This window comes from Artemia franciscana, chromosome 7 (genome assembly GCF_032884065.1).
Source record: "Artemia franciscana chromosome 7, ASM3288406v1, whole genome shotgun sequence".
Taxonomy (NCBI): Eukaryota; Metazoa; Arthropoda; class Branchiopoda; order Anostraca; family Artemiidae; genus Artemia; species Artemia franciscana.
In genome coordinates, this window is record NC_088869.1 from 52525626 (window position 1) to 52551413 (window position 25788).

General features: G+C 36.6%; 2 protein-coding genes across 2 annotated transcripts in view; both read left to right on the plus strand.

Moving 5' to 3' along the window:
* Positions 1-4220: 4220 nt before the first annotated feature.
* LOC136029449 (visual system homeobox 2-like) overlaps positions 4221-25788 on the plus strand; it is a 94920-nt gene continuing 73352 nt past the window's right edge. Inside the window, exons 1-2 of the mRNA XM_065707861.1 lie at positions 4221-4501; positions 10683-11172. Of these exons, the coding sequence (XP_065563933.1) occupies positions 10686-11172 (487 nt within the window). The 5' untranslated portion in view covers positions 4221-4501; positions 10683-10685. The remainder of the gene's footprint in view (positions 4502-10682; positions 11173-25788) is intronic.
* Positions 15740-20541, plus strand: LOC136029448 (zinc finger MYM-type protein 1-like). The gene is made up of 2 exons (XM_065707860.1): positions 15740-16309; positions 18033-20541. Exons 1-2 carry the CDS (start codon positions 16202-16204, stop codon positions 20379-20381), a joined length of 2457 nt encoding a protein of 818 aa, XP_065563932.1. The 5' UTR covers positions 15740-16201; the 3' UTR covers positions 20382-20541.

A 25788-nucleotide genomic window follows, 5' to 3' on the forward strand; every position in this document is an offset into this window, starting at 1 on the left:
CCCTCCAATTTTTCGGTTACTTAAAAAGGTAACTAGAGCTTTTAATTTTTAACGAAGGTTCTTATTAGTAAAAAATATACGTAATGTAAGAATTAACTTACGTAACAAACTTTTATATTCTTATATTTTTATTATGTATATGAGGGGGTTTGTCCCCTCGTTAATACCTCGCTCTTTATACTAAATCTTGTTTTGTCCCAATTCTTTAAGAATGACCCCTGAATCAGAAAGGCCGTAGAATAAGTAGTTGAAATTACTAAAAATACTTTAGCATAAAGAGCGATGTGTTTATCTCCTCCTAAATACCTCGCTCTTTATGCTAAAGTATTCTTAAGATCCATCATATGCTTAATAATCTCTGTTTGTTTTAAGTTTTAATGCTACTCGTTACTTTCGATACCACGAACTGTTTAATAGGAGCAAAATTCGTTCGTCGCAGTAGCTTAATTGGCATTTTTGCCGATTTTAGTTGTATTGTCAAGCAATTGATTAAGATGGAAACATCAAAATTTTGCCGAGCAACTAAGCGATTTATGCAGCAATTTTTGAACACAACAGCAATGGAAGACGCAATTAGTGCTAAAAATAATTTGATTAAGAAGCTGATTGTTGCTGTTCAGTTCAGAATATTCACAAACAAAGGGTAGAGCCGTTCCTAGGGTTAATTGCGGCCGAAAGAAAATTATTTAGAGCTCCCCCCTCCCGACTCAAATATAAGTACAAAAGCCTAATCAAAATAAAAGTTTCGTCAAAGGTGGTAACCTCCCAGCCGTAGTGCTCTTCCCAGTCACGGTGCCGGGAGGCTACCCCGGAAGCCTCCACTCCCTTTGAATGGCTCTGACAAAGGGGAAAAGGGACACACAAATTTATTTTTTGCCTTAAAAGCATGGGAAGAAAAACCATTCTGATTGATTTCCACCACCCTCTTTCAGCTTCAAATATTTTGCCAGTAAGTGTGGGGTGAGTTGAAAAACCTCTTTGAACGAAACAGTAGCCGAAATTTCTCATTGCTGTGATTGACGAATGCTATCTATCACAGCAATTTTCTCAGTATGAACCAAGGGTTACTTTGCATTAACAAATTATATCAAACAACAGAAAAAACGGAAAAAATACTTGACATTACGAGATGAACTAAAAAAAAATTCACAAAATCTCACCAAGATCGGATAAAGGATAAAGACAGAAATCTACGCACGTTCCTTCTCCATTCCATCTTTTCAAAGCCTCCCTCTTTACACCCTCCCAGGAAGGTACCATTTCCCTTAAATCTTTCATAACAATATTCTTCTACTCCATCCGAGGACGACTTACTTTTCGTTTAGCCCTAGACGGTTGGCCCAAAAGGACAATGTTTGGCAATAAATAAAGGATATAAAATTAAATAAAGAAAAACGAGATCAAAACCAGAAAAAAAATATAAACCGCTTTATTTAATGCCACTCTATCTAATAATTAACTTAAAACAAAATCCAAAATGAACTTTCCAAAAAAATAAAGAGCCGAAAAAAAGAAGAAAAAACGAAAAAATAAAGAGCCAAAAAAAGAGCCGAAAAAATATTAAACTGACGACAGCCACAAGAAAAGTCAACTAATAATCTAAGTTAAAATGAATAGAAATCCCTTGAATAAATGAGACCCAAAAACAGTCAGAAATTATAATGAAAAATCAACCCAAACTTAGAACGAACAAAAATCACCATCAACAGGAATATGGCTAGCACCCCCTCCTCATTTCTTCTAAAGACCAGAGCAGCACTTGCACTTTGCTGACAGCAAAGTATTTTTTAAAATCTTTTATAATGTTAATAAATGGAAAACTGTGGAGACTTCCAGGAATGAAAGTAATTACATATTGAACAAATTAGTCTCCTTTCATTTGTTTTTTTAGTTAATGAGGCTGATTTCTTTTTTTGTCTTTAATGTTAATGCTACCTCCTTATATCCGTAGCTTCTAAATGGATTCCTGCTCATGCGTGCGCTAGAAGGCCCAACAAGGGAGGAAGGTGAGAAAAATCAAATATTTGAAAGCCACAAATATGTTCATTAGAAGAATTTTTAAAGCAGAAATAAAATTTACAAGTCTTTTACTAGTTTTCCACATAGTGTATCTAGCTGTAGATTTTAAACTCAGAGCCCCTATGCTTTTGGTCAGTTGTGGGTATGTCAAATCACAAAAGCATAGGAGTCAATTGGAGGCGAGCTTGTCCGCTTCCCCCTATATTTAAAAAAAACTTATTTTGGGGCATTTTCATTGAAAAACGCCTTTTTTTCATTTTTGATTTGAAAATGAAACAAATTGTCATCACCCTCTAGACTTATAAAAATACATTTAGTCCCTCCCCTTTTACATTTTTGTAGGTTGACAACAGTATTTAAAAGAGCTTCTGTGGTGGTTGAATCTTACGTGAAGATCCCTACAATGGACAAAACTGCCCAGTTTAGGAATATACGGACAATCCAAATATGGTCAATTTGATACGGAAATTCCACATTTTTGTGGAATTTTTTGTGGAAAAGTCAACTAATAATCTAAGTTAAAATGAATAGAAATCCCATGAATAAATGAGACCCAAAAACAGTCAGAAATTATAATGAAAAATCAATTTTCAATTATTTTTCAATTATAATGAAAAATCAATGGACTTCCAGGAATGAAAGTAATTACATATTGAACAAATTAGTCTCCTTTCATTTGTTTCTTTAGTTAATGAGGCTGTGGAAAACTTTATTAGTTTTCCACATAGTGTATCTAGCTGTAGATTTTTAACTCAGAGCCCCTATGCTTTTGGTCAGTTGTGGGTAGGCCTATGTCAAATCACAAAGGCATAGGAGTCAATTGGAGGCGAGCTTGTCCCCTTCCACCTAGATTAAAAAAAAACTTATTTTGGGACATTTTCATTGAAAAACGCTTTTTTTTCATTTTTGATTTGAAAATGAAACAAATTGTCATCACCCTCTAGACTTATAAAATACATTTAGTCCCTCCCCTTTTACATTTTTGTAGGTTGACAACAGTATTTAAAAGAGCTTCTGTGGTGGTTGAATCTTACGTGAAGATCCCTACAATGGACAAAACTGCCCAACTTAGGAATATACGGACAATCCAAATATGGTCAATTTGATATAAAAGTGGTGGTTTTTATTTGGAATAACTTCAATCGATTAGTGAAGTTTTATTTGGAGTCGGACAGTAGCATAATTTCGCAAAATTCCTGGGGTGGGGAGGGGGGCAAATCTGGAGCTAATTTTCCCAAATCATATGAAACTGAAAATTGAAAAAGGAGCCATATAGTAATAAAAAGTTAATAATATATTAAAGAAAAGTGACCCGTCGCTGTAAATGCTTGAATGAAGCAGACTGGTCTTTCTTTGAGAAGATTTTTGGGGGAACTAACTTTCATCTGGGGGCAAAGTGAAGTCTGGAGGGGGGGAACTAAGGTATGGGAGGGGAAGTTTCCCCCATGTCCCATTGCAAATTATGCCTTTGGATAGGGATTGAGATCTCCATTATGGGCACAGCTTATTTACCCCTAAAATGTCCTCAAAATTAGTGTATAATAAAGATGATAGAACTCCTCTCCCTTTGGACAAGTCCCCATTTAAACCCATTCTAATCATTTGAGTTTAATCATATTATTAATACACTGAGCCACTTTTTGAATTATACTAACCCTTGTATGTTTCTTCTTAATATACCCGTGTTCAGCCCATCTGAGACAGGTCTTTCCCCCGAGCGGTTACGCTTGTTTATTTAGTATTTAATATTAATACCACTCCAGTTTATTCGTCTTTTTTTATTCACATTCAGATATGGAAAAGGGTGCAGGAAAGGCCCCTCCTATTTGTGGCACATAATTCACAAGTCGATGGCCACTCAACCTCTATCAATCATAAAGATGAGTTTGACTCAGACCCCATATTCATCTGTTCTTTGTTTCTCTCTTTTTTAATTCCCATTAAAGTGACAAGATGGCGAAAAGAAAAGCAGTACGAATCCCGCCTTCTAGTACGTCTATTGGTTGCTGTTATATTTTGGTATATTTGGATTGGTCAAAATCTGTAAGCTCCTCCTTTTTAATAAACAGGCGAATAGTTGGCTCCCAATTTAGTGGTTAATTTGAAAAATGAAGAACACATGAAAATAGTGGGATCACCCACTAATTTCCTAAATTATTTCTATTTTGAAATTGTTGCTCATAGGTCGTGACAGAGTTGGATTAGTTTTGTTCTTCTGTGCAAAAAAGAAGAAAGTGAGAAATAGACAGTCAATTAAATAAGTGGATATAGCTAATTTCTGGGCGGGGCTATTATCATTCCGGAAAAGTAAGCCACTAAAACTGTCCCCGAATAAACAGACTGCATCTCCTGAGCAAGTCCGAAATTGAAACCTGCTTGAACGCTTCCTGTCGAAATTTAACAGATCAAGTTACACTTCAGAGTCTCAAAGATCTTTAAGTAGTGTCACTGCAAGGTGGATCAGGTTAGAGATACTGATACGGTGAGTAATTTCAATATATTATTTACAATTTTTATATCGTCAATAATATTACTATAAGTTTGTTATATGGAGGGGCAAGCAATTTTAACCATTTTTTAGTGCAAGCCAATCCTTCAAAGGGTGGGAGACAAACATTTTCTGAATTTACCATTAACAATATAAGACTTTAGTGTAAATGTCCATGCACAATATAAGACTGTTTACAATATCTAGTCTTATAAAGGAGGGTGGGTCAAAAATAAAACATAAGTTCTAAATTTACGGAGCGGGTAAAGAAAAATCACAAAATATCGAGATTTCACGGATGGGTTGGTGTATGTGCCTGCAAGAAGTCATACCTTTTTAATATAACTTTTTTCAACTGAAAAACAACTTTCTCGAACTGAAAGTAAGGAACAACATTAAAACTTAAAACAAAGAGAAACTATTACGTATATAAAGAAAATTGCCCCCTCCTCAACGCCTCGCTCTTTACGCTAAAGTTTTTAGTATTTCTAAAAAATATCTTATCGTTCTAATTAAACGGCCCTTGTGTTTCAGGAGTCATTCCTAGAGAATCGGAGCAAAATTCGAACTTTAGCGTAAAGAGCGAGGTGTTGAAGAGGGGGTAACCCCTTTAGATACATAACAATTTCTTTTTGTTTTAAGTTTTATGTTGTTCCCTACTTTCAGTTGATAAAACTTGTTTTTTATTTAACTTCTGGTCGTTTTTTATTTAATGCCAGCAAATCTGGCCCCACCTCCACGGAGAAACCCCCTCCCAACGGGAATATCTTCTAGACAATCCGATCCCGGTTACAATTTACCCCGGACAATTACTCTTCACCACTGCGCGTAAAATTGAGACGGAAAGAGAAAGCAAGAAATATAAAAGTAATTTTCTGTAAGAATTGTGACTAATTTCACCATTGTGTAATTTCCCCTGACAAGTTCTCTCCAAGGAAATTTCTCTCCCTATGGAAAAATTCCCCGTGGGAAGACCCCCATCAGAAATTTCGTCCCCCCACCCAAAATTGTATGCATACCTCCCAATAACAAATACTGTGCAAAAACAATTGGCAAATTTTATAACTTAAAGACCGTTCCCGTGGGGCTGTGGGGGGTTATGTTGTACCCAAAGGCATAGTTATTTGGCCTTTCAACTATGATGAAAAATATGGCTATTTCAAAACTTGGATCGAACGATTTTTTGGAAAAAAGGGGCTGGGGAGAGGGCCTAGTTGCCATCCAATTTTTTAGTCACTTAAAAAGAGCACTAGAGCTTTTAATTTCCTTTCGAATGAGCTCTCTCCCAATATTCTAGGACTATCGGGTCGACACGATCACCCCATGGGAAAAAAAACAACGAAAAACAAACAAACAAATAAAAACGCATCCGTGATCTCCCTTCTAGCAAAAATATAAAATTCCACATTGTTTCAGATAGGGGCTTGAAATCTTTATAGTAGGGTTCTCTGATACGCTGAATCTGATGGTGGGATTTTCATTAAGATCACTTGAATTTTAAGGTTTTTTTCCCTTTATTAAAATTCAGGAAAATTGTCTCAGGCTCATAACCTTTGATGGGTAAGACTAATTAATGAAATTTTTATATTTGAAATCAGCATAAAAAGACAATTCTTTTTATATATCTATTGGTATTAAAATTCTGTTTTTTAGACTTTCAGAGACAATTGAGCCGAGTCGCTCCTTACTTACAGTTCGTTACCATGAACTGTTTGAAATCATTCAAGTAAGTTAAAGAATAAAGGACTGGGAACGAATTACTGTTATGAAACAGATTAAAAATATTTTTTCATATTATTGTTTTCTTAGAGCACCATAGACGTGGGAAGCAGATTTGATATCAAAAACTCAAATTTTTGATTGGTTGTCGAGTGAGGAATAAGAACATAGCGTATTTTGCAACAAGTGAAACTTCTAACATTAAAACCCAATATTACAGAAAAAGACGGTTTAAACCCAGGACCATGTTCAGGATTTTTTTCGGGGGAGGGGGGTTAACACAAAAATTTTTTTGGTGCCCTTCCCCCCCCCCCCGTTACACAAAAAACTTATTAAAACACATAGACAAATTTTATATCCATTTCTATTACGTTTTTACGAGTCAGGCAAACAGTTTGGGGGGATGGTCGAACCCCCTAATCCCTCCTGGATACGTCTTTGCTCAAACCAATCAAAAGAAGTAAATATTCCTTTGGGGTTGTAAATATTTGTTTATATATAGTAAAAAGAAATTGAGTAATGGCCTTTGAGTTGCTACATTTGAGCTGTGGCTCGATCATAAGACTAAGGCTGTGCAAATACTTTAAAAAAGGCGAATAAAAAGGGCTTAAAAAGAAATTGATTTTTTTGAAGAGCTTAAATAAAGATAGGGCTTTTAAAAAAATACTTTAAAAAGACCAAAAAAAGAGCTTAAAAAGAACCTGAGTTTTTAAAAGTTTTTAAAGAAAACTCACTTTTGCACAAATACTTCAAGTTCCACCAGCGCTTAGTCAAACTTACTTTTAGTTCCACCAAGAGTTAGTGAAACCTAAAAAAAAATTAGCTCCACCAATACTATAATTTCTTTGTTCTTAGATTTGAAAATAGTTTTTAATATTATAACGCCTCACACATGCAGGCAGTATGCTAGTTGATATGGTAGTGTTGTATGGTATGCTAGTTGCTATGGCAGGTAGTATGCATGGACACGTAGACATGCGCACAGTAGACTTCACCTAGCAGCTGGGAAATTTGCCACCGAAAGATGATATTGCTACCAATTTTAATGTACCATCTTCTAATCATACTCCGTAAAAAACATTCTTTAGCACAGATTATTATTGAAGCTCAGTCTAATTCGGTGAAAAGTGCAGAAATAAAAACAAGAAAAAAAAACCATACATTGCAAGAGGAAATCATGGAAGCAGTGGCTTCAATTTACAAAAAATTGGATAAGGAGAGGATTTGCCATTTTTTCAATCTGATTTAGAAAAATACCAAAAAATAAAAAGTAATTTACAATGAAAAAATTCCCCAAGAAAGATGTTTTAGAAAAGTTTAGGAGGGTAAATAAGCCCTAATATCCCCCCCCCCCTCTGTTGACGTTATTGAATGTCACGGCGAGATGTATTTACCTTCTCTGTACCATTTTTTTTGTCTTATAACCCAGTCCTTTGTTAAGTTTAGAATAAGTTAAAAAGCATTTTTCTAAGTAACTGCTATCAGTGGCGTAATTTTTTCAAAATTCCTGGGGAGGCGAGGGACAAAGCTGGAACTGAGTTTCGCAAATCAAGTGAACTGATGCGAAAACTGAAATATGAGCCATGAAGCTAAAGGTGTATTAAAAAAACTGACCCGCTTCTGTGGATGCTCGAATTATGCATGCTTGTCTTAGTTTTGACAAAATTTTAAAGAAACTAAATTTCAACCAGGGAGCAAACTGGAGTCTGGAGAGACAAACATGCCGAGGTCCGGGAGGGGTAGTTGTCCCTCCCCCTGCTATATAACAAATTTCGCCCCTGACTACTATATGTGGTAGTAGTGCACGATTCCTTTCTAATATGATCTCCGGACTGTGTTTGCAGAGTGTGTGCACTCCTGGCTGGACACCAACGCTTTAAATATCTAGTAAGCTACATTTCTAGCAGTGTTCGACTTGTGCAACAACGCAGAGCTACGTATTAATTGCTGCAGTTTTATCTGAAGTAAGAGGTGACCCACTTTGTGCAGACTGATGTGCAGTTCAGAGCATTGCTTGTTCTGCCATCTGTGGCACACTCCTGCAAAGTGGCACTTCTTCGTGTCTCGCATGGTATACTTTGTGCCACTGATTGTACGGTTCTCCCATCTGGTAAAGACTTACAAACACAGTATCTGGTATAAACAATTTTTGAAAGCAGGGGAGTTTCGATCAAAGTTTTTTTCTGTTTTCTTTTTTTGAGTTTTTGTATTGCCATCTCTTAGCTACTATGTGTTATTCCATTCTATATTTTTATTTTTTTTAAATCTCGGCTTATTTATTTCAATCGTGAATACGGCTCTTATTGCAGCTCATAAACGAAATATTTAGTTTTGCAAGATAAAAAAAATGGCCAGGCTTCCCATGGTCAACTTCCAACTATAAATATCCAATTAAAGAGTATACACAAACAAATTTTTGGGTCGGGGGGGAATATATCAGGAGACCCCTGAAGACACACAAGCTATGCAAAAAAAGAGAAATAAGCAATAATTATACAAATCCCCATACATGGGAGAGGGCAAGAGCCTAAACTCCCTCTTGTGCACATGTCTGCTCAAAGTCCTTTGTTAAAGGCTATGGGCTAGAGTTCCTTCTTTACTAGGTTGCCCCATAGAGCCAGTTATGGTCAGATTTCTTTGCCTTCTTACTATGACGCATGGTCGTTCGCTACTCCAGTTATTGATTTAAGTTTCTAATCAATTTCGACGAAGACTCTTAAAGTCACTGATAATTTGCAAAACAGATTTTAACTACTGCCTCACCATTAAATATTCAATGGCAGTACTGTTCAATGTACACAAAGCTTCTGGGTTCTGCTTCCTATGTCTATGATTTCCCGTCGGTAAATTATCCCGTCGGGATTGGAAAATATTGTTTCCATTCAGGATTCGCGACAAACAAAATATTTTCTTAAACTAAAAAATTTCTTATATCAGTGAGAAATGGGCTCAAACATTACTTCTATTAAAATTAGCCATATGATAAAAAGTATATCATATATCCAAGTTAGTCTTATAGGTCGTAACTTGCTGATTTGAAGATATCTAATGATTACATAGCCTTGGGCTTACCCTCCCTTCCCAGAATCTTGAAATGGGTTTGAATTTGTGTATTTTTATATCGCTTTATATTTATTTTGTATATATCAATTTTGAATCTTAAGTGTTACCCTCCATTCAAAAACAAATCTAAGTTTTTGTGCCTACCAAGTGTGACTATCATGGATACTGAAGAGGAAAGAGTTGGTCTCGGCATTTGCCCTCTGACCTCTAAGATCAACGACATATGAACAGGGGCGTATTTTCGTCAAAATACTGGGAGGGAGGGGGGCAAAGTTGGAGCCAATTTTCCCATATCAATTGAAAATGATAGTGGAAAGAGAAAAATGAGCTATGTAATGACAAAAAAGTTAAAAATATATTAAAGAAAACTGACCCATTTCTGTAGATGCTTGAATTATGCAGGCTTATCTTAGTTTTGACAGGGTTTTTGAAAGAAACTGAATTTAAGCTGGGGAAGGGCAACTTGGGGTCAGTCGGGGGGGGATTGGGGTAGGGGGAGGGGAGACCTAGGTCCGGGAAGGGGTTGTTACCCTCCTGCCCCATATCAAATTACGCCCCTGTATATAAAGAAGGTAGATTTCGTGTAATAGCCAGAAAAATATAGCACTTTCCTTTCTAAAAACAACATTTTCTCTAAGTTTCCCGCCTGATTGCCTAATTACGCTGAAAAATATTCAAATGTAGCTGAATTTCAATGTATCAGTTTCCAGAAATCATTAGAATTCCAGAAATTGATTAATACAAAATGTATATATTTAGTTGTTGCTTGGGAAAGGGAGGGGGGAATACAGAATATCAGTGTATATTACTGAAATTGCTTTTTAACTTAGTATAAAGAATACTTGTGAGAATAACAACAAAGAGGACTTCATAGTGGAGGAATTTTGGAACTTAAAAAAGAGTCTCTTCCATGTGTCTTTAAAGTCTTTCTGTATTGTACTTCTTTTTTTTTAGGGCAAATAAAAAAAAAATCTCTCTTATTTATTTTGTTTGTGTCTGTTTCTTATTCAATATGTATCCAGTAGAATAAAATAATTAAATTTGAAAAGAAAAGAAAATTAGTAGTAGAAACATTTGGCCATGACAATTAATCTGTGGTATCCGAGCCAGATTAAAATATCGACTGATAACATGTGCTTCTAAATATTTTTACATTGAATTCAAATAAAATATTTGATTTCGATCAAAATATTTTTGGAATTCAGGGTTATACTTGAAAAAAAAAAACATCTTCGGGACCCCTTTTTATACTGAAGAAAGTTCTTGGCCAAAACACCAATTCAAAACCAAGTCTCACAAAATCGATTTCATTAAATAGTAGCGTTTGAATTTTCCATCAAAAATAGAATTCGGTAATAATTCCCTTTAAATTCAACTTTTTTCTGTATTTCAGGCAATGAATCTCCTTCAGCCTCCAGAACGCGGTACAATCCATGTTGCTGCCCCAAGTTTATTAGGAATGGGGGGTTTACATGGAGTTGGTCTTCCAGGAATGGGCTTTGGTTCTCACTCTAGTCTCCCTCAACGATCACCTTTTGCCATTCAAGAGCTTTTAGGCCTAGCTAGCTCCCAAGAAGTATCTCAAAACACAGAGTCACCCCATGCCCAACAAAGCACGGCCAGTCCGCGAAGTGCAGCATTGCACCACCAACATGCGCTTAATGCTTTAACAGCTTATGGACTTGGGAGTATTTCTCAAGCCCAACTAGCAGCTATGACAGACCCAATAAGTTCAGCTGCTAGGGGCATGTATTTTGGACATAGTGCATTTTTACATCATGCAGCTGCAGCTGCACATCAAAATAGTGTACCTTCATCTAGTGCACCTCCCGTGTCTATGTTTGGCTTGGATCAGCTAAGAAATGGAGGTGAAGCTAATCCTGGTATGTAACGTTCCTTTTAATTTTATTAAGACTAGCTTTTATTCAATAGAGGTTAAAGGCGACTCCGGAAACACGGTTAGAGCAGTCTCTCAGCCTCTGAAAAAGGCCAGGAGAAATGTCGTTTTTTACATTTGGCTTCGGTAATTTCAAAGGTGGGAATTAGGAAATTTCAGCATAACTGAAGCAAAAAATTTCAAAGCGAGCGAAGAAACTTAAAAATATGCTTTTCATTGCTGTTGATGATCAGTTGTTTTTACGAGGAAGATTTATTCTCTAGCCTTTAAGATAGAAAAAATATAATTCTGACATAGAAGCTCAAAATCACCACTATTTAGAGATTTTAGAAAAGGAGATAAGTCAGATTTTGGAAAAAAATGGCAACTCCTAATTACTCTAAGGTCTAAGTAAAATATGGTGAGGCGGATTAGACCAACTGGTGTTTGTTTACAAGGCTTGCTCATAAATACCCATTGGACAAAAAATTTCCCGCCCCACTTTTTAAATTACTCCAGCCGTGTTGTAATAATGAACTGTTGGAATCAGAATTATGCAAACTTTTAAACGACTTGTTATTGGTATGGTCAAATTAAGTCGAAGCTCAAGCAACAAAGGCTCAAATTATTTTTAAAAATATCTAATGCCATAAAATTTAATGTTAAGCAATAAAATAAGGATTTAAGTGAATCTATAATTAAGAAGGGAGAACGGTTAGCTAAACATTTTTTTTTCTACTTAGAATAGAAACATAAGGAGTGCCGTTTTTCAAGACCAAGTAGATTTTTTTATAGGCTATGTGGCTATTTTTCTAGTTAAGCTAAACTCACTATTAGAGTTACTTTGAAGAATGCAAACCATTTTTTGACAGGAGAATCACAGTATTAGAATAATTTGTGTTTGTAGCTGCTCTTAAAATTTGATCTTCGTAATTTAAGAGACTGCTCGCTTTTGCATATTGCGGCTCAGACTAATGTTTCTGACTCGTCTTTTATTGTTACTAATGTCTATTGGATGAGGCATATTGATTAACAGAGGAGGGGGGAGTGGACCTTAAATTTCTACATGGTAAGAATGGGTGAATAAATGAAAATATTTAAGGAAGCGGGGGCGAAATTGTTAAGACCTTAGGATTTCAGGGGGTATAAAGCTTAAGGACCCTTTCCTCCGTACAGACATGAATTTCATCTTTATATTGTTCTATTTTTTTATTATAGTCTATCTGCATATTTGATTAGTGTGCTTGACTTCTTACTCTACATATATGCTACTTGTGGAATCATAACTTAGGTATGCGGAAACCCATTAAGAAAGATTAAAAATTCCAATTGGACTCGCACGTAGGATTTTATTTCTGAGGGAGGGGGAAGGCATGGATCTAGAAAGTACCAAACATCGGTGAACCGAATGGGAATACGTAAGAAACTATGGTCACAATCTTAAAGACTTCAAAAATTTATTTGGGGTACAGAGGTCAAAGACACCTTCCTGGGTACGGGCCTGCTCCCAACGAGCATATTATTTCGCTTTTACGTTGGAATTGACCTGAATATGTGCTTGGTTTAACTGGCATCTTACGCTACGGATGTACAACACCGCAAACCATAATTTAGGCAAATGTGTATAAATATTTATCTTCTTCTGACTTTTACTGAAGACAAGAGCAGTTTGACAAAGTGCCATTTGGTCAGAATGAATAATTTTGGTCAAATGCAAATAATTTGACTTCTCCTAGTTTTCACAAAATATCATTCCTTTGCACTAAATCAAAACATAAACTTACTAACATAAGATTCACGTCTGTGTAGCGAATAGCCTAATGAGAGATACGAAGTCTTTAGTAGCTAGTGGCATCAATGGGAGGGGGGCTGTGCCCCTTTAGATGTGTAAAAATACCTGTTTGGAAAATTTTCATTGAAAGAACTTTTTTTTATCTATTTTGATCAAACAGTTCGTGGTAACGAACTGTAGTAAGGAGCGACCCGGCTCAATAGTAACCAAAACTCTAAAAAATTGAATTTTGATATCAGTAGCTACATCAAAAGAATCGTATTTTAATGCTTATTTTAAATATATAAGTTTCATCAAGTTTAGTCTTACCTATCAAAAGTTATGGGCCTGAAAAAATTTGCCTTATTTAGGAAAATAGGGGGAAACACCCCCTAAAAGTCGTAGGATCTTAACGAAAATGACACCATCAGATTCAGCGTATCAGAGAACCCTATTGTAGAAGTTTCAAGCTCCTATCTACAAAAATGTGGAATTTTGTATTTTTGCCAGAAGACAAATCACGGGTGCGTGTTTATTTTATTTTATTTTTTTTTTTTTTTTTTTTTTTTTTTTTTTTTTCCAGTGATCATCGTATCGACCAAGTGGTCCTAGAATGTCGCAAGAGGGCTCATTCTAACGGAAATGAAAAGTTCTACTTCCCTTTTTAAGTGACCAAAAAATCGGAGGGCATCTAGGCCCCCTCCCACGCTCATTTTTTTCCCAAAGTCAACGAATCAAAATTTTGAGATAGCCATTTTGTTCAGCATAGTCGAAAACCATAATAACTATGTCTTTGGGGATGACTTACTCCCCCACAATCCCTGGGGGAGGGGCTGCAAGTTACAAACTTTGACCAGTGTTTACATAAAGTAATGGTTATTGGGAAGTGTACAGACGTCTTCAGGGGGATTTTATTTTGTTTGGGGGTGGGGCTGAGGAGAGGGGGCTATGCTGGAGGATCTCTCCTTGGAGGAATCTGTCATGGGGGAAGAAAAATTCAATGACAAGGGCGCAGGATTCTCTAGCATTACTATAAGAAAACAATGAAAAATAAACATGAAAACGTTTTTTCAAACGAAAGAAAGAAGTAGCATTAAACTTAAAACGAACAGAGATTATTACGCATATGAGGGGTTCTAAAAATACTTTAGCATAAAGAGCGAGGTATTTTGGACGAGATAAATACCTCGCTCTTTAGGCTAAAGCATTTTTAGTAATTTCAACTATTTATTCTATGGCCTTTCTGATTCAGGGATCATTCTTAAAGAATTGGGACAAAACTTACGATTTAGTGTAAAGTGCAAGGTATTAACGAGGGTACAAACCCCCTCGTATACATAATAAAAATATAAGATTATGAAAGTTTGTTACGTAAGTTAATTCTTAAGTTACGTATATTTTTTACTAATAAAAACGTTCGTTAAAAATTAAAAGTTCAAGTTGCCTTTTTAAGTAACCGAAAAATTGGAATGCAACTAGGCCTCCTTCTCCACCCCTTATTTCTCAAAATCGTCTGATCAAAACTAAGAGAAAGCCATTTAGCCAAAAAAAGAATTAATATACAAATTTCATATTAATAATTTATGTGCGGAGAGCCAAAACCAAACATGCATTAATTCAAAAACGTTCAGAAATTAAATAAAAAAAACTAATTTTTTTAGCTGAAAGTAAGGAGCGACATTAAAACTTAAAACGAACAGAAATTACTCCGTCTATGAAATGAGTTGTCCCCTCCGCAATCCCTCGCTCTTTACGCTAAAGTTTGACTCTTTGCCACAATTCTACTTTTTAAAACAATTAAAAGCTTTAGCGTAAAGAGCAAGGGATTGCGGAGGGGACAACTCATTTCATATACGGAGTAATTTCTGTTCGTTTTAAGTTTTAATGTCGCTCCTTACTTTCAGCTAAAAAAATTAGTTTTTTTTTTATTTAATTTTCACAGAAGACCAGGAGATTCAGACATGGTAGCGTGAAGTCACATCCTCAACGTCTCTCGGAGTTTTACCGGCAAAGGAAGGAAGCCTCGAGTTGTTAATATTTATTTTAAACTGGGTTAAATAGCGATGAAAGTAAGCAGTATACCTTAGGGTGGGGTAGTTTTTCAGCTCTTGTAGGAAGATGGAAGCACTGATGGAGAGCAAGAGTGATGGATGTTTCTTACATAGTCCCTATGAGTGGAGACTTTGATAAGGATCTGCTTCACTTTATAGCCCTTTGCCGTGAATCACTGGGCCACAAGGTCTATCTGTCTACGCCAGATGTTTTCCAGAAGGAAACTATCTAATGATAGTGGTAGGTGGCCGTCTGCACAACATCATGTCAAACAATAAGCTCTTCAAAATATGTATTTCAATTCCACTGTCTTGGGCAAAATTGAAAGAAAGGTTAAGATGGCTATGTCGCCTTTTAAGGATGAAGGAAGGCATATTGCTCAGGATTGTACCTTTTGGCCATCCACGTGAGGCCAAACGGGATCAGGAAATCCTCAGAGGGATATGCAAGGGTCATAGGAAAGGATCCGTAATAAATTGAGCTTCATAAGAGGGAACAAAAAGGGAAGGTTCCAATAAATTAGTGTGAAAGAGAAGCCTCAAATCTATGGTTACCTCAAATGGCACGGTGTTGCGATGACTTGTTAGTAGTAATTGTGGTCCAATTGACCTAAATCCGATTAAATATAACGCAGCCAATATTAAGAATTTTCATTGAAACTCTGAACCAATATTTCAAAAGCAAATTATTACAAAGAGTGTTGGTCTTTCAAACAGTGGCGCCATTTGGGGGGGGCAGGGGGGGGCCATGGCCCCCCCCTGATTTCTGGAGGGGCCCAATTTCAACCACGTAATTCTTTGTTTATTCGTCCTTGTTCTACTTTTTTCTCTTTTTTTTTTTACCGTATTTCTACTGTGAATTATTACTAAATAGCAAATTCAAGATACTCGACGATTATTGCATTTCAAGAAAGTATCCTGTTTTTGCCGTTCTCTCTAATTAATTTATGGTCACCCTTTTGGCAGGGGTTTGTAAAGTAAAGTCCTTCCTGGGCTCGGGTGCTTCTGTGACATTGAAGTCTCTCCAGTGATTAATGAATCCCGTCAGTCGGCACATTTATGTGTAGGCTAACATCTGGAAATTTCTGGAAAAACAATCTGGAAATTGGGTATCCAGACCAGGGTTTGTATTTAGTTTCTCGTTACCCTTCATCAAATAAAGAACCGTGAAACAGTGTTAAGTTGTGTTCAAGTTCAAATCGGATTATTGAAACATGAGTTCATCCGGTGCGAGTGGTGCAAAAAAAAGGAAAATAAAAGCCCAAAGGAAAGAAGAAGAAATAAAGATGCAACGACGATTGGCTTCGTTTTTCAAACCGACTGTAAGTAAATCTACCATATTTTAAATTTTGTCCTATTGCGTCAGGAAGTACCGATCTCGCGGAATTGCCAGAAATCCGGATCCACCCCAAGTCCCCCACAGTGCCCCCATAGAGGAGGGGGTCTTCCCCCTCCTCTACACCCCGCTCTTCATGCTAAAGTTTTTCAGCATTTGTAAAAAAGTTACTTACTGTTTTAATAAAACGCCCTTTGTGTTTGAGGAGTCATTTTTAAAGAATTGGGACAAAATTTAAACTTTAGGATAAAGAGCGCAGTGTTGAGGAGGAGGCAACCCCCCTCGTATATGTAATAATTCTTGTTATTTTTAAGTTTTAATAATGCTCCTTAATTTCAGTTGAAAAACTGTTTTTCTATTTAATTTCTGATCATTTTTTAAATAAAGCCAGGAAGTCTGGCTTCACCTCCACGGAGAAATCCCCCTTGGAAACATCCTCTGAACAATACAATCCTGGTTAAAATTTACTGGGACAATTACCCTTAACACTTCCAAGCGTGAAATTGAGCCAGTAAATAGAAAGCAAGATATATAAAGAAATTTTGTATAGGAATTTTGTACTAAAAAAAAAAATTAGCGTAAAGAGCGAGGTATTGACGAAAGGGTGAACCTTCTCATATGTAATAATTTCTTTTCGTTTTAAGTTTCAATCCTGCTCCTTACTTTGAGTTGAAGAAACTTTTTTTTCATTTAATTTCTTATTCTTTTTTTAATAATGCTTGGAAATCCAGTGCCCCCTTGATCGAAAATTCAGCTCCCCTATGAAAAGTTTCTCCATGGAAAGATCCTCCTACATAACCTCCTCTGCTCGAGCTGCCCCCCCACCAGAAAAAAACTGAAAATGTTTGTATACTTCGCAATTACCTATACTATTTATAAAAAAAACTATTTATAAAAAAGGGCAAAGTCCACAAATTGAACACCTTCCCCCAGAGACTTTGGACAATTAAGGCATCTTTAAAGACATATTTATTAAATTTTTAAATATATTAAACAAAATGGCTGTTTCAAAATTTTGATCAGGTGACTTAGGGTAAAAAGAGGGTGGGATGGGGCCTAGTTGCTCTCCAAATTTTTTTCATTTGAAAAAGGGCACTAGAACTTTTAATTTACCTTTGAATGAGCCCTCTTGCGATATTCTAGGACAACTGGGTCAATACGATCACCCATGGAAAAAAAATAACACGCGTCCTTGATCTTTCTTCTGGCAAGAAAATCCAAAATTCGTCATTTTAGCAGATAGGAGCTTGAAACTCCTGCAGTAAAGTTCAGTGATGCGCTGAATTAAATGGTGATATTTTTGTTAAGGTTATATTACTTTCAGGGGGGGGGTGTTTTCCCCTTTTTTCGGACATAAGACAAATTTTCTCAGGCTCGTAACTTTTGATGGGTAAAACTAAATTTGATACAACTTATATATTTGAAATTAGCGTACAAATCTGATTCTTTTGATGCATCTATAGGTATCAAAATTCCGTGTTTTAGAGTTTCGGTTACTATTGAGCCGTGTCGCTTTTTTACTTGAAGTTCGTTACCACGAACTAATTGATTATAGCTTCGTAGTTGAATTGATTATGTTTTTTGTTGTTGCTTGCTCTAAATTTTGTGTTGTTTTCTATGTTAATTATGTACAATTCACGTCCTGGTAAAAGAAGTAACTGGGACATCACTTTTAATTTGTTTTTAATTAAAACTTGATTACTCTGTAGGATAGTGATGCTGGGACGTCAAGGGACAACCCATCGGCAACCGAGGTTTTACCGAGAAACGAGCAGACCCTGGACGTGAGACTCATTTCTGAGGAGACAAACCTGCGCGAACCACAAACGGAGGAAATGGCTTCCAGAACGATCAGCACCGATTTGTCCGTGAACCCGTATGATAACCCCTGCCAACCAGTTTTGACTGACTATCCCGCCACTACCATCGGGAATCGCAAACGAAAATTTAACAGCTCCTATTTCTTGAAATACCCATGGCTCGAATATTCGAAAGAACAGGACTCGGTGTTCTGTTTCAATTGCCGACATTTCAGTGGATCCTCGCTAAGATCAGGCGAAAGGTATGGAGCTAGAGCATTCATTGATATAGGATTTAGAAAGTGGAAAGACATTTCTGAACTGATACGGCAGCACGAAAACAGCGACCGACACAAAGCATGTACCATTTCTTTGACTCAGTTTAAAGCTATTGAGACGGAGGCGGCCGAATCTGTTGCGTCATGCCTCTCCAAAGAACGCGAAAAAGAAATACTAGAGAATAGACAGTACGTAAAAGCTCTACTAAAAACTACAGCATTACTTGGACGGCAAGGTCTTGCGTTTCGTGGCCATGATGAAGGGGAGTCTAGTGCCAATCAAGGGAATTTCGTAGAGACAGTACATCTTTTAACAGAAATCAACCCTGACTTGATGAAAAACTCTCGTAAGGCCTATGGCCATTACATGTCACACGAGTACCAAAACGACTACATTGAGGTCATAGGAAATGAAATCAAAAGTTCTATCGCGAAAGAAGTCAGAGAAGCAAAATATTTTGCCGTTCTTGTTGACGAGACAAAAGACCTCTCGAAAAAGGAACAACTCGCGATCTTAGTGCGCTATGTTCATGACCTGAAAATCAAAGAAAGGGCCATAGGTTGCTACCACATGCGCAAGGTTGACGCTGAGAGTTTGGCCGACTTCATTTACAACGAAATAAAGGGTATCGGCCTTGACTGGTCAAAGTGTGTTGGACAGTGCTATGACGGGGCCAGTGTAATGAGCGGACACTTTTCAGGAGTACAGGCCCGTCTCCGGGAAAAAGCACCACAAGCGGTGTACACACACTGTCATTCCCATAGACTTAACCTTGTCATTGGCGATTGTATGCAGAAAATACAAAGAATTTCATCAGTATTTTCAGTTTTGCAAACAGTTTACAGTTTCGTCTCCAACAGCAACACTCGATACCAGTTGTTCGTCGAAGCCCAGAAAACTGCCAATGTGCCTGTGCTAACGCTTGAAAGGACAGTAGTGACACGTTGGTCTTACTGGTATAGATCAGTGGCTAAGATCCTGGTTAGATATGACTGCATACTCGCAGTTCTGTCAGTAGTTCAAGAATCTTCTGACAGGGAGGCAGCGGCAGAAGCTACGGGCCTTAAGAACCAGCTAGAGTCGTTTCCCTTCATATTCAGTTTGCATGTCATTCACGAAGTTCTTGCAGTGATAAACCCTCTTTCTGAACAACTACAGGCAGCAGATCTGGTCATCTCAGAAGCTTGCACTTTGATCAGTGCAACAAAGAACGAACTGAGGAAAATGCGTGATGACGAGTATTTTCGTGTCCTATACGGCAAGTCTAAAGAGATGGCCATTAATGTCGGAGCTGATCTGTCGGAAACAAGTGCTCTCTCTTCAGCCATACCTGTTAAATCAAAACGAGTTCAGAAGATATCCGGAAGACTAAGAGACTATTTGACGACAACAACAATTGGAAAGCACAACATTGACTCCGAAAGCACAACAACGGAAGACAAAATGCGGAGAGAGTTCTACGAGGTTTTGGACAGAGTGTTAAATGAGTTTGAAGAGCGTTTTTCTGTCCAACTGCCAGTGCTAGAAGCCACACGTTGCCTTAACCCCAAATCCACAGATTTTATGGACTCAGATTTACTTTTTGTGATCGCGACATACTTCGATCAGGCGGGAATCGATACTATGCAGCTGAAGTGTCAAGCTTTAATAGCTCGTGCATTTGTGTCGCAGCTTCCACAGAAACCGGCAAATGCTTTAGATGTCTTCGAACAACTCGGAGGATTGAAAGAAGCTTATTCTGAGCTTCTTAAGGTCGTCAGGGTAGTCCTCACACTCCCGCTCACAACGTGCTCAAATGAACGTTTTTTCTCTGTGTTGACCTTTGTGAAGGACTACCTCCGGACAACGATGGAAAACGAGCGACTTTCGCATTTGCTGCTTATATTCTCTGAGAAAGCTGCAGTGAAGGAGCTCAATTTTGAGAAGCTTGTCGACGACTTCGCAAAAATGAAGCAAAGGAGATATCCATTGCTGAAGTAACTGTACGTAAGTTTCTGATTTATACAGTAAATGTTCTATTTTGGTACTGTTTTTGGTCCCTAAATAAGCTGCAAAATATGAACCCCAAAGGTAGTACGGTACCTAAAGGCATGTTCGAAAATTTTAAAATTTTTAAGGCTGGATGGGGGCCCAAAATCGATTTTTGGCCCCCCCTAAGGTTTTCTGAAATGGCGCCACTGCTTTCAAATATTGTTTCCTGTCTTTTACTCCCTCGGAAAATCTGTGTACTATTTCCAGAAACATAATACTTATTACCTAGGCCTACAGAATAGTTTCTACCTAGGACTACCGAATTCTCACTTTTGTTTTTCAGAATTCTCAAGAATTTCTAGCGACTTCAAATTTCCTTTAAGATGTTTCTTTTGTTTACCAACACCCCTTATATTGGAAATAAAACCCTGTGTATGCGGGTATAGCAAGGAAGTAATCTGATATTGAAAATGGGAAATTCAAGTTCATAGCTATGATAACAATACTTTAATTGTTCTTTCATCAAACTGTTAAACGTGTATTGAGACCTGAATCTTAGAAAATGACCCACAGGCCTAGCTCTTTGTTCAAATTTTTAAATGGATTTCATACCCATATAAGCCTAAAAAGAAGGCGTGTAATAATAGAATTTGGGAAGCATTCATCATAATGCCTTCGTCGTCAATCAATTTTCCTAAATGTATACGTAAGAAGTTAAAGCTAAAGGGGGGGGGTGTCTAGAAAAAATTTCTTTCCTAGACCAATTCTTAGAAAAGTGCAATTTCAAGCCACTATACACGAGGAACTCCAAATAAAAGAAAATAATTTTCAAGACAAGCAAATTTGTTCTTGCTCCTTCCCAGAATAAAGCATTAAAGTCCCAATATTATCAGAATGAAATCAATTGTTAACCCCCCTTCCTGGATCGATCTCATGTTAATTCATACCTTAAAACCACGGTTTTCTAAGATTTTGTTTTGATTGTTTCAAAATTTCGAAGTTTATAGTGTAGTGCCACGTCTTAATCAGTGTTGCCACGTTGAACCATCAAAATAAATATGCAAAATTATTTACAGCTGGACTTACAACACAAGTTTTTTTTTCGTAGTTTCTACGAAGAAACGTAGAAAAATATGTGTTTCTAAATGGTTCTGTAAGGCTCTTATAAGCAATCGTGATGGCAAACAAAGCAGGGGGGCTAAAGGGGGGGCTAGGCGTAGGCCTAGGCATTAAACAATTTTCTCGTTATTTGTTTAATTTCGTAAAGGCTACTAATTTATTTATCTGAAGTTCCCTTAATGCACCTTAATGATCGGTCCTACATATTGTAAAAAAAAGGGGGGTGCCAACTATAATTTGACGGACTTTTTTGCTGAACTAATTCGTTGGAATATAACTGAAAATGTACAGAATATTAGAATTATTTTAGTTGCCAACTTAGATTTGAAAAATCTTTGATAGATGATATGAAAAAGTACCCAAGAGACCAACTATTAGCCTAAGCCAAAAGATGTTGACAGACCCTAATAGGGTGATCAACACCTCAAGTCATTCTAAAAACGATAATTACCATCCCAGTTCAAACATTCCACCTGTAGTTTTTACTATGATTGACATTGGACATGGACTCGTCAATATTTTTGACAGCAAGGTGTAAATCAACAGAAGGCCTAGTCCAAATAGAGAAGACAGGAGGGTTAAGCTCTATTCTAGGAGACTGCTTGTCTCCATGTATCAAAAAGAGTTATGACATATTTACTTAGAACTTAGGGGTTCCTCAATTAGTGTCTGTAGTTCCCCCGGATTTCCGAGTTATAATTCCGGTTGCCACACAGTATGATTTGTTCTGCTTATTCAAAACAATATTAATCATCTTTAGAGAAATGTTTAGTTTAAGTCTGTCAACAAAGATTTGTGCAAAAAAGTCTTATTACTTCTATTCTGAAAAATTGCTTGTATGTTATTCCATACCTAATTAGTTAAATTTTAACATTTGTATTTGCTTAACCATCTCTGATTTTGTGTTACATCAAAGCGTATTGGAGTCTCGTAAGGTTTTTCTTACAGGTGGAGATATTTTTATTTTGATTTTTTTTTCAATATATTCTATATGATTGTTGAGAAAACCTAGACGGATTTTGGAACCTTTCTCTAAAAAAAGAATACAAACTAGGAATTTCTGGATAAGTTCCGAGTTGAAATTCTTTCCACCCTTTAAAGAGAATCTTGTAGAAATTTTACGCTTCTGAATTTAGCTTTGGATGTGTTGATGTATAGGTAAATAATACTACGCAAAATGATAACTTATTTAATTGGACAAACCTTCTCGCTATCTTTCTGGAAAATTATATACGTCTTAGCTCACCCCTGGGTTAGACCAGTGTCTCCAACGAAATAACAACTTATCGTTTTAAATATTACTGTTCCAATCAACCACAATAAGCGCTCAGGTAATCTATTGTAATTTTAGCATTACCAAATACGATATTCCCGATCTTTCTTTATCTATTAGTTGAATTTATATGCATTTCAGGTCATCCAAAATAGGTGACCCTCTCGGTAAAGCTTAAGAATTAACAGCCCCTTACGTGGAAATTGCTTAGGGGTAAATGTTGTTTCCATCTATCAGGAATTTTATGACAAATTTACTTGGAAGCTCCTCAAATGGAGCTTGGAAGCTTAGTTAAAAGTTAGAGTCTATGGGGAAGAGTCATCATTGTTCGATTTGGAGTGTGGGAGGAGGGTAAAACAAGGCTATATACTCTTAGTAGTTTTCTTTAATTAGTACATCGACCGGATCCCCCACCATATCCTATGGGGATTTGAAGCAATAGTAGTTGGTAGAAATGTTAATTTAAGGGATCTTGAATGCACAGACGACGTAACAGTTCTTGCACCGGAACCAAGCTTGGCCCAGCAAGTGCTTGACAAAGAAGTACATTTCTCAGCCTACTTTGTCCTACGATTGAACATGAAGAAAACAAAAGTTCTTCATTTAAACATCACTACAGATTATTAACTAACCATTAATGGTTGTCCACTTGAAAGGGTTGTCAGTTTCATTTGTCTGGGATTCGAAGGGAGAAGGTGATCCAGATGTCAACAGAAAAATATTCAGAGCTCAAGCAATTTAGTTCAACTTCATAAACATCTCTGCGTCCGTGGTGAAATTAACTTGCAAACAAAGTAAAGTTTATATAAGTTGATAGTCAGGGAGTCCTATTTTGGTGGGGTTGAATCGTGGCCCGCCAAAAAAGCTCCCAGTCCTCTGCTGATTTTTATCCACCGTTGCGTTCGTTCAATCTTATGCTTCCGGACATTAGATCAGACTTTGAACGACGATATCCGCCAACCTTATTTTCAACATCAAGAAAATCTCAAGCGTCATCCAGCGTCACTGGCTTGGATACGTTTGGGTTAGCCCATCCCTGCTACGTTTTTTGTGTTGTTTGACATTGGTACGCCCGAGTCACACTATCCTTATATATTTTCATGTCATCTTCCCACCTCATCCTAGAACGTTTAGTTTTTCTTTTAGTCCAAGCTGGATTGCCAAAAAAAATAAAAATAAACAAAACAACAATTTTTGGTAAAATATGATTCTTCAACCATAAAAAGCAACTTAAACCCTTTTGACCTTTCCTTCATTATAGCATTAGACACTGGAACGAAACAACATTTTCCACAGAGCCAATTGTTTGATATTCAGTCATTCAAATGAAAAAAGCGGGAATAAGAATCTTCTATCACAGAGATTTGTTATAAGGTTTTCTCCACTTCAAAAACGCTCAAAATCCCAAGTTTTTGAGTCTCAAAGTATACTCTTATGTACAATTTAACTCTCCTCTTCATTTACAGTTTTTGCAATATTTAAATACGATGATACCACCCTTCAATAACCAATTACTGAAAAGTACGTATTATCTATTCTTTAAACTTATTAACGAAAATGACCCTCATTTCCGGACAGTGTTCAATAGATACAACAGCTTTGGAATTATCCCCGGATTACAAAGCTAAATATCTGCTACTGAAAACTTGTCAGATTTGTTGCCTGATTGAGGTATTCATCCAGTATTGACTTAATAATAAAGTCCGGTAGGTTAAATTTGACACCCAAATTGGGGGCTAATTTTGACGACTCAGTCAAAGTATTATGGACTTTATAATACCTTTACATCTGGCTTTGCAGCGAGAGATAATGATAGGTATAGAATGTAAATGTATCCAGAGAATGGCGTTTTCTTTTTTTTGTTGGCTTAAGTTGGGTTTAATTAGATTGTAAATTGCCGTAACAAAGGATAAGACCAAAATATAGGTTTCCTTATTTTTTTTTGTGAGAATTGTGTTCTCTGAAGTACAAATCGTTGTTTTTCTAGAAGATTTTGAAAAAGTCAATTTTTTTGGAAAATTCAAGGAATATCGATAGAATTGGGAAAGCACCGAAAAATAGAGGATAGTCGAAGCACTGCAAATCGGAGCAAAAATTTTCAAGTATTTAAAAAAAACTAAGAAAAACAAATACTCCAAAAAACTCACCGTGGTCAAGTAAAAACAGCATTTAGTCAAGAAAATTAAACTAGAAGACCATAAAACAAGAAACTATAATTCATGAAAGAAACTCAATGTGCCTACAATAAAAATCAATGTGAAGAAAAAAAACATAGCAAACGAAAAAAGTAAGGGAAAAAAATACTTGGGTAAATAATTGCCATTGGCTTTTTTTGAAAGAAACATGCTAGACAAATAAAAGCAGAAGCCTACCATTATATTCCTTATTTTAAGCTATTTCTAGCTATTATGGTCACTTTTCTTACAATGCACCCCAATGAAAATCGGGTGCTCCGGAATACAAACTGTTGCTTTTCAAGATGATATTGGAGCACCCAATTTTCTTTTGGGGAAACTCTTAAAAATATATGGGTTGGGGAATTACTGGTTTTGCCCTTCTTGTTTTGTATTTGATTTCTTTAGTGAGAGTTACTGGGTTTCTTAGACTGGCATATAAATATTCTTCTTTTTAGACAGACCTATCGAACACCTTTAATTTCTGTCACGACATATAATGCCGTAGTTGTTTACAGCCAAAGAAGAGCCATAGTTGGTTACAGCTTTTAGGAAGAGGGAGAAGAATTTTTTTTCAGATAGTTTGACTATTTAGCCCCAAGGAAATTGAGCTGAAGTTTAAATATTTCAGTGTCGTTATGTTTTATAACGACATATTCATAACGATACCTAATCGGCTAAGATGTTGAGCCGAACATCTTCCACCCAGCCAGATATGTACGCAAGAATTTTTAGAAACAGGCTCAGGAATAAATCAAAATTATCAGATGATTTTAATAAGAGGTGCCAATAAACTACAGAAATTTTAGATTTTGTGTGGAGGTGGACCCCATCCCCCTCTTTGTGTATG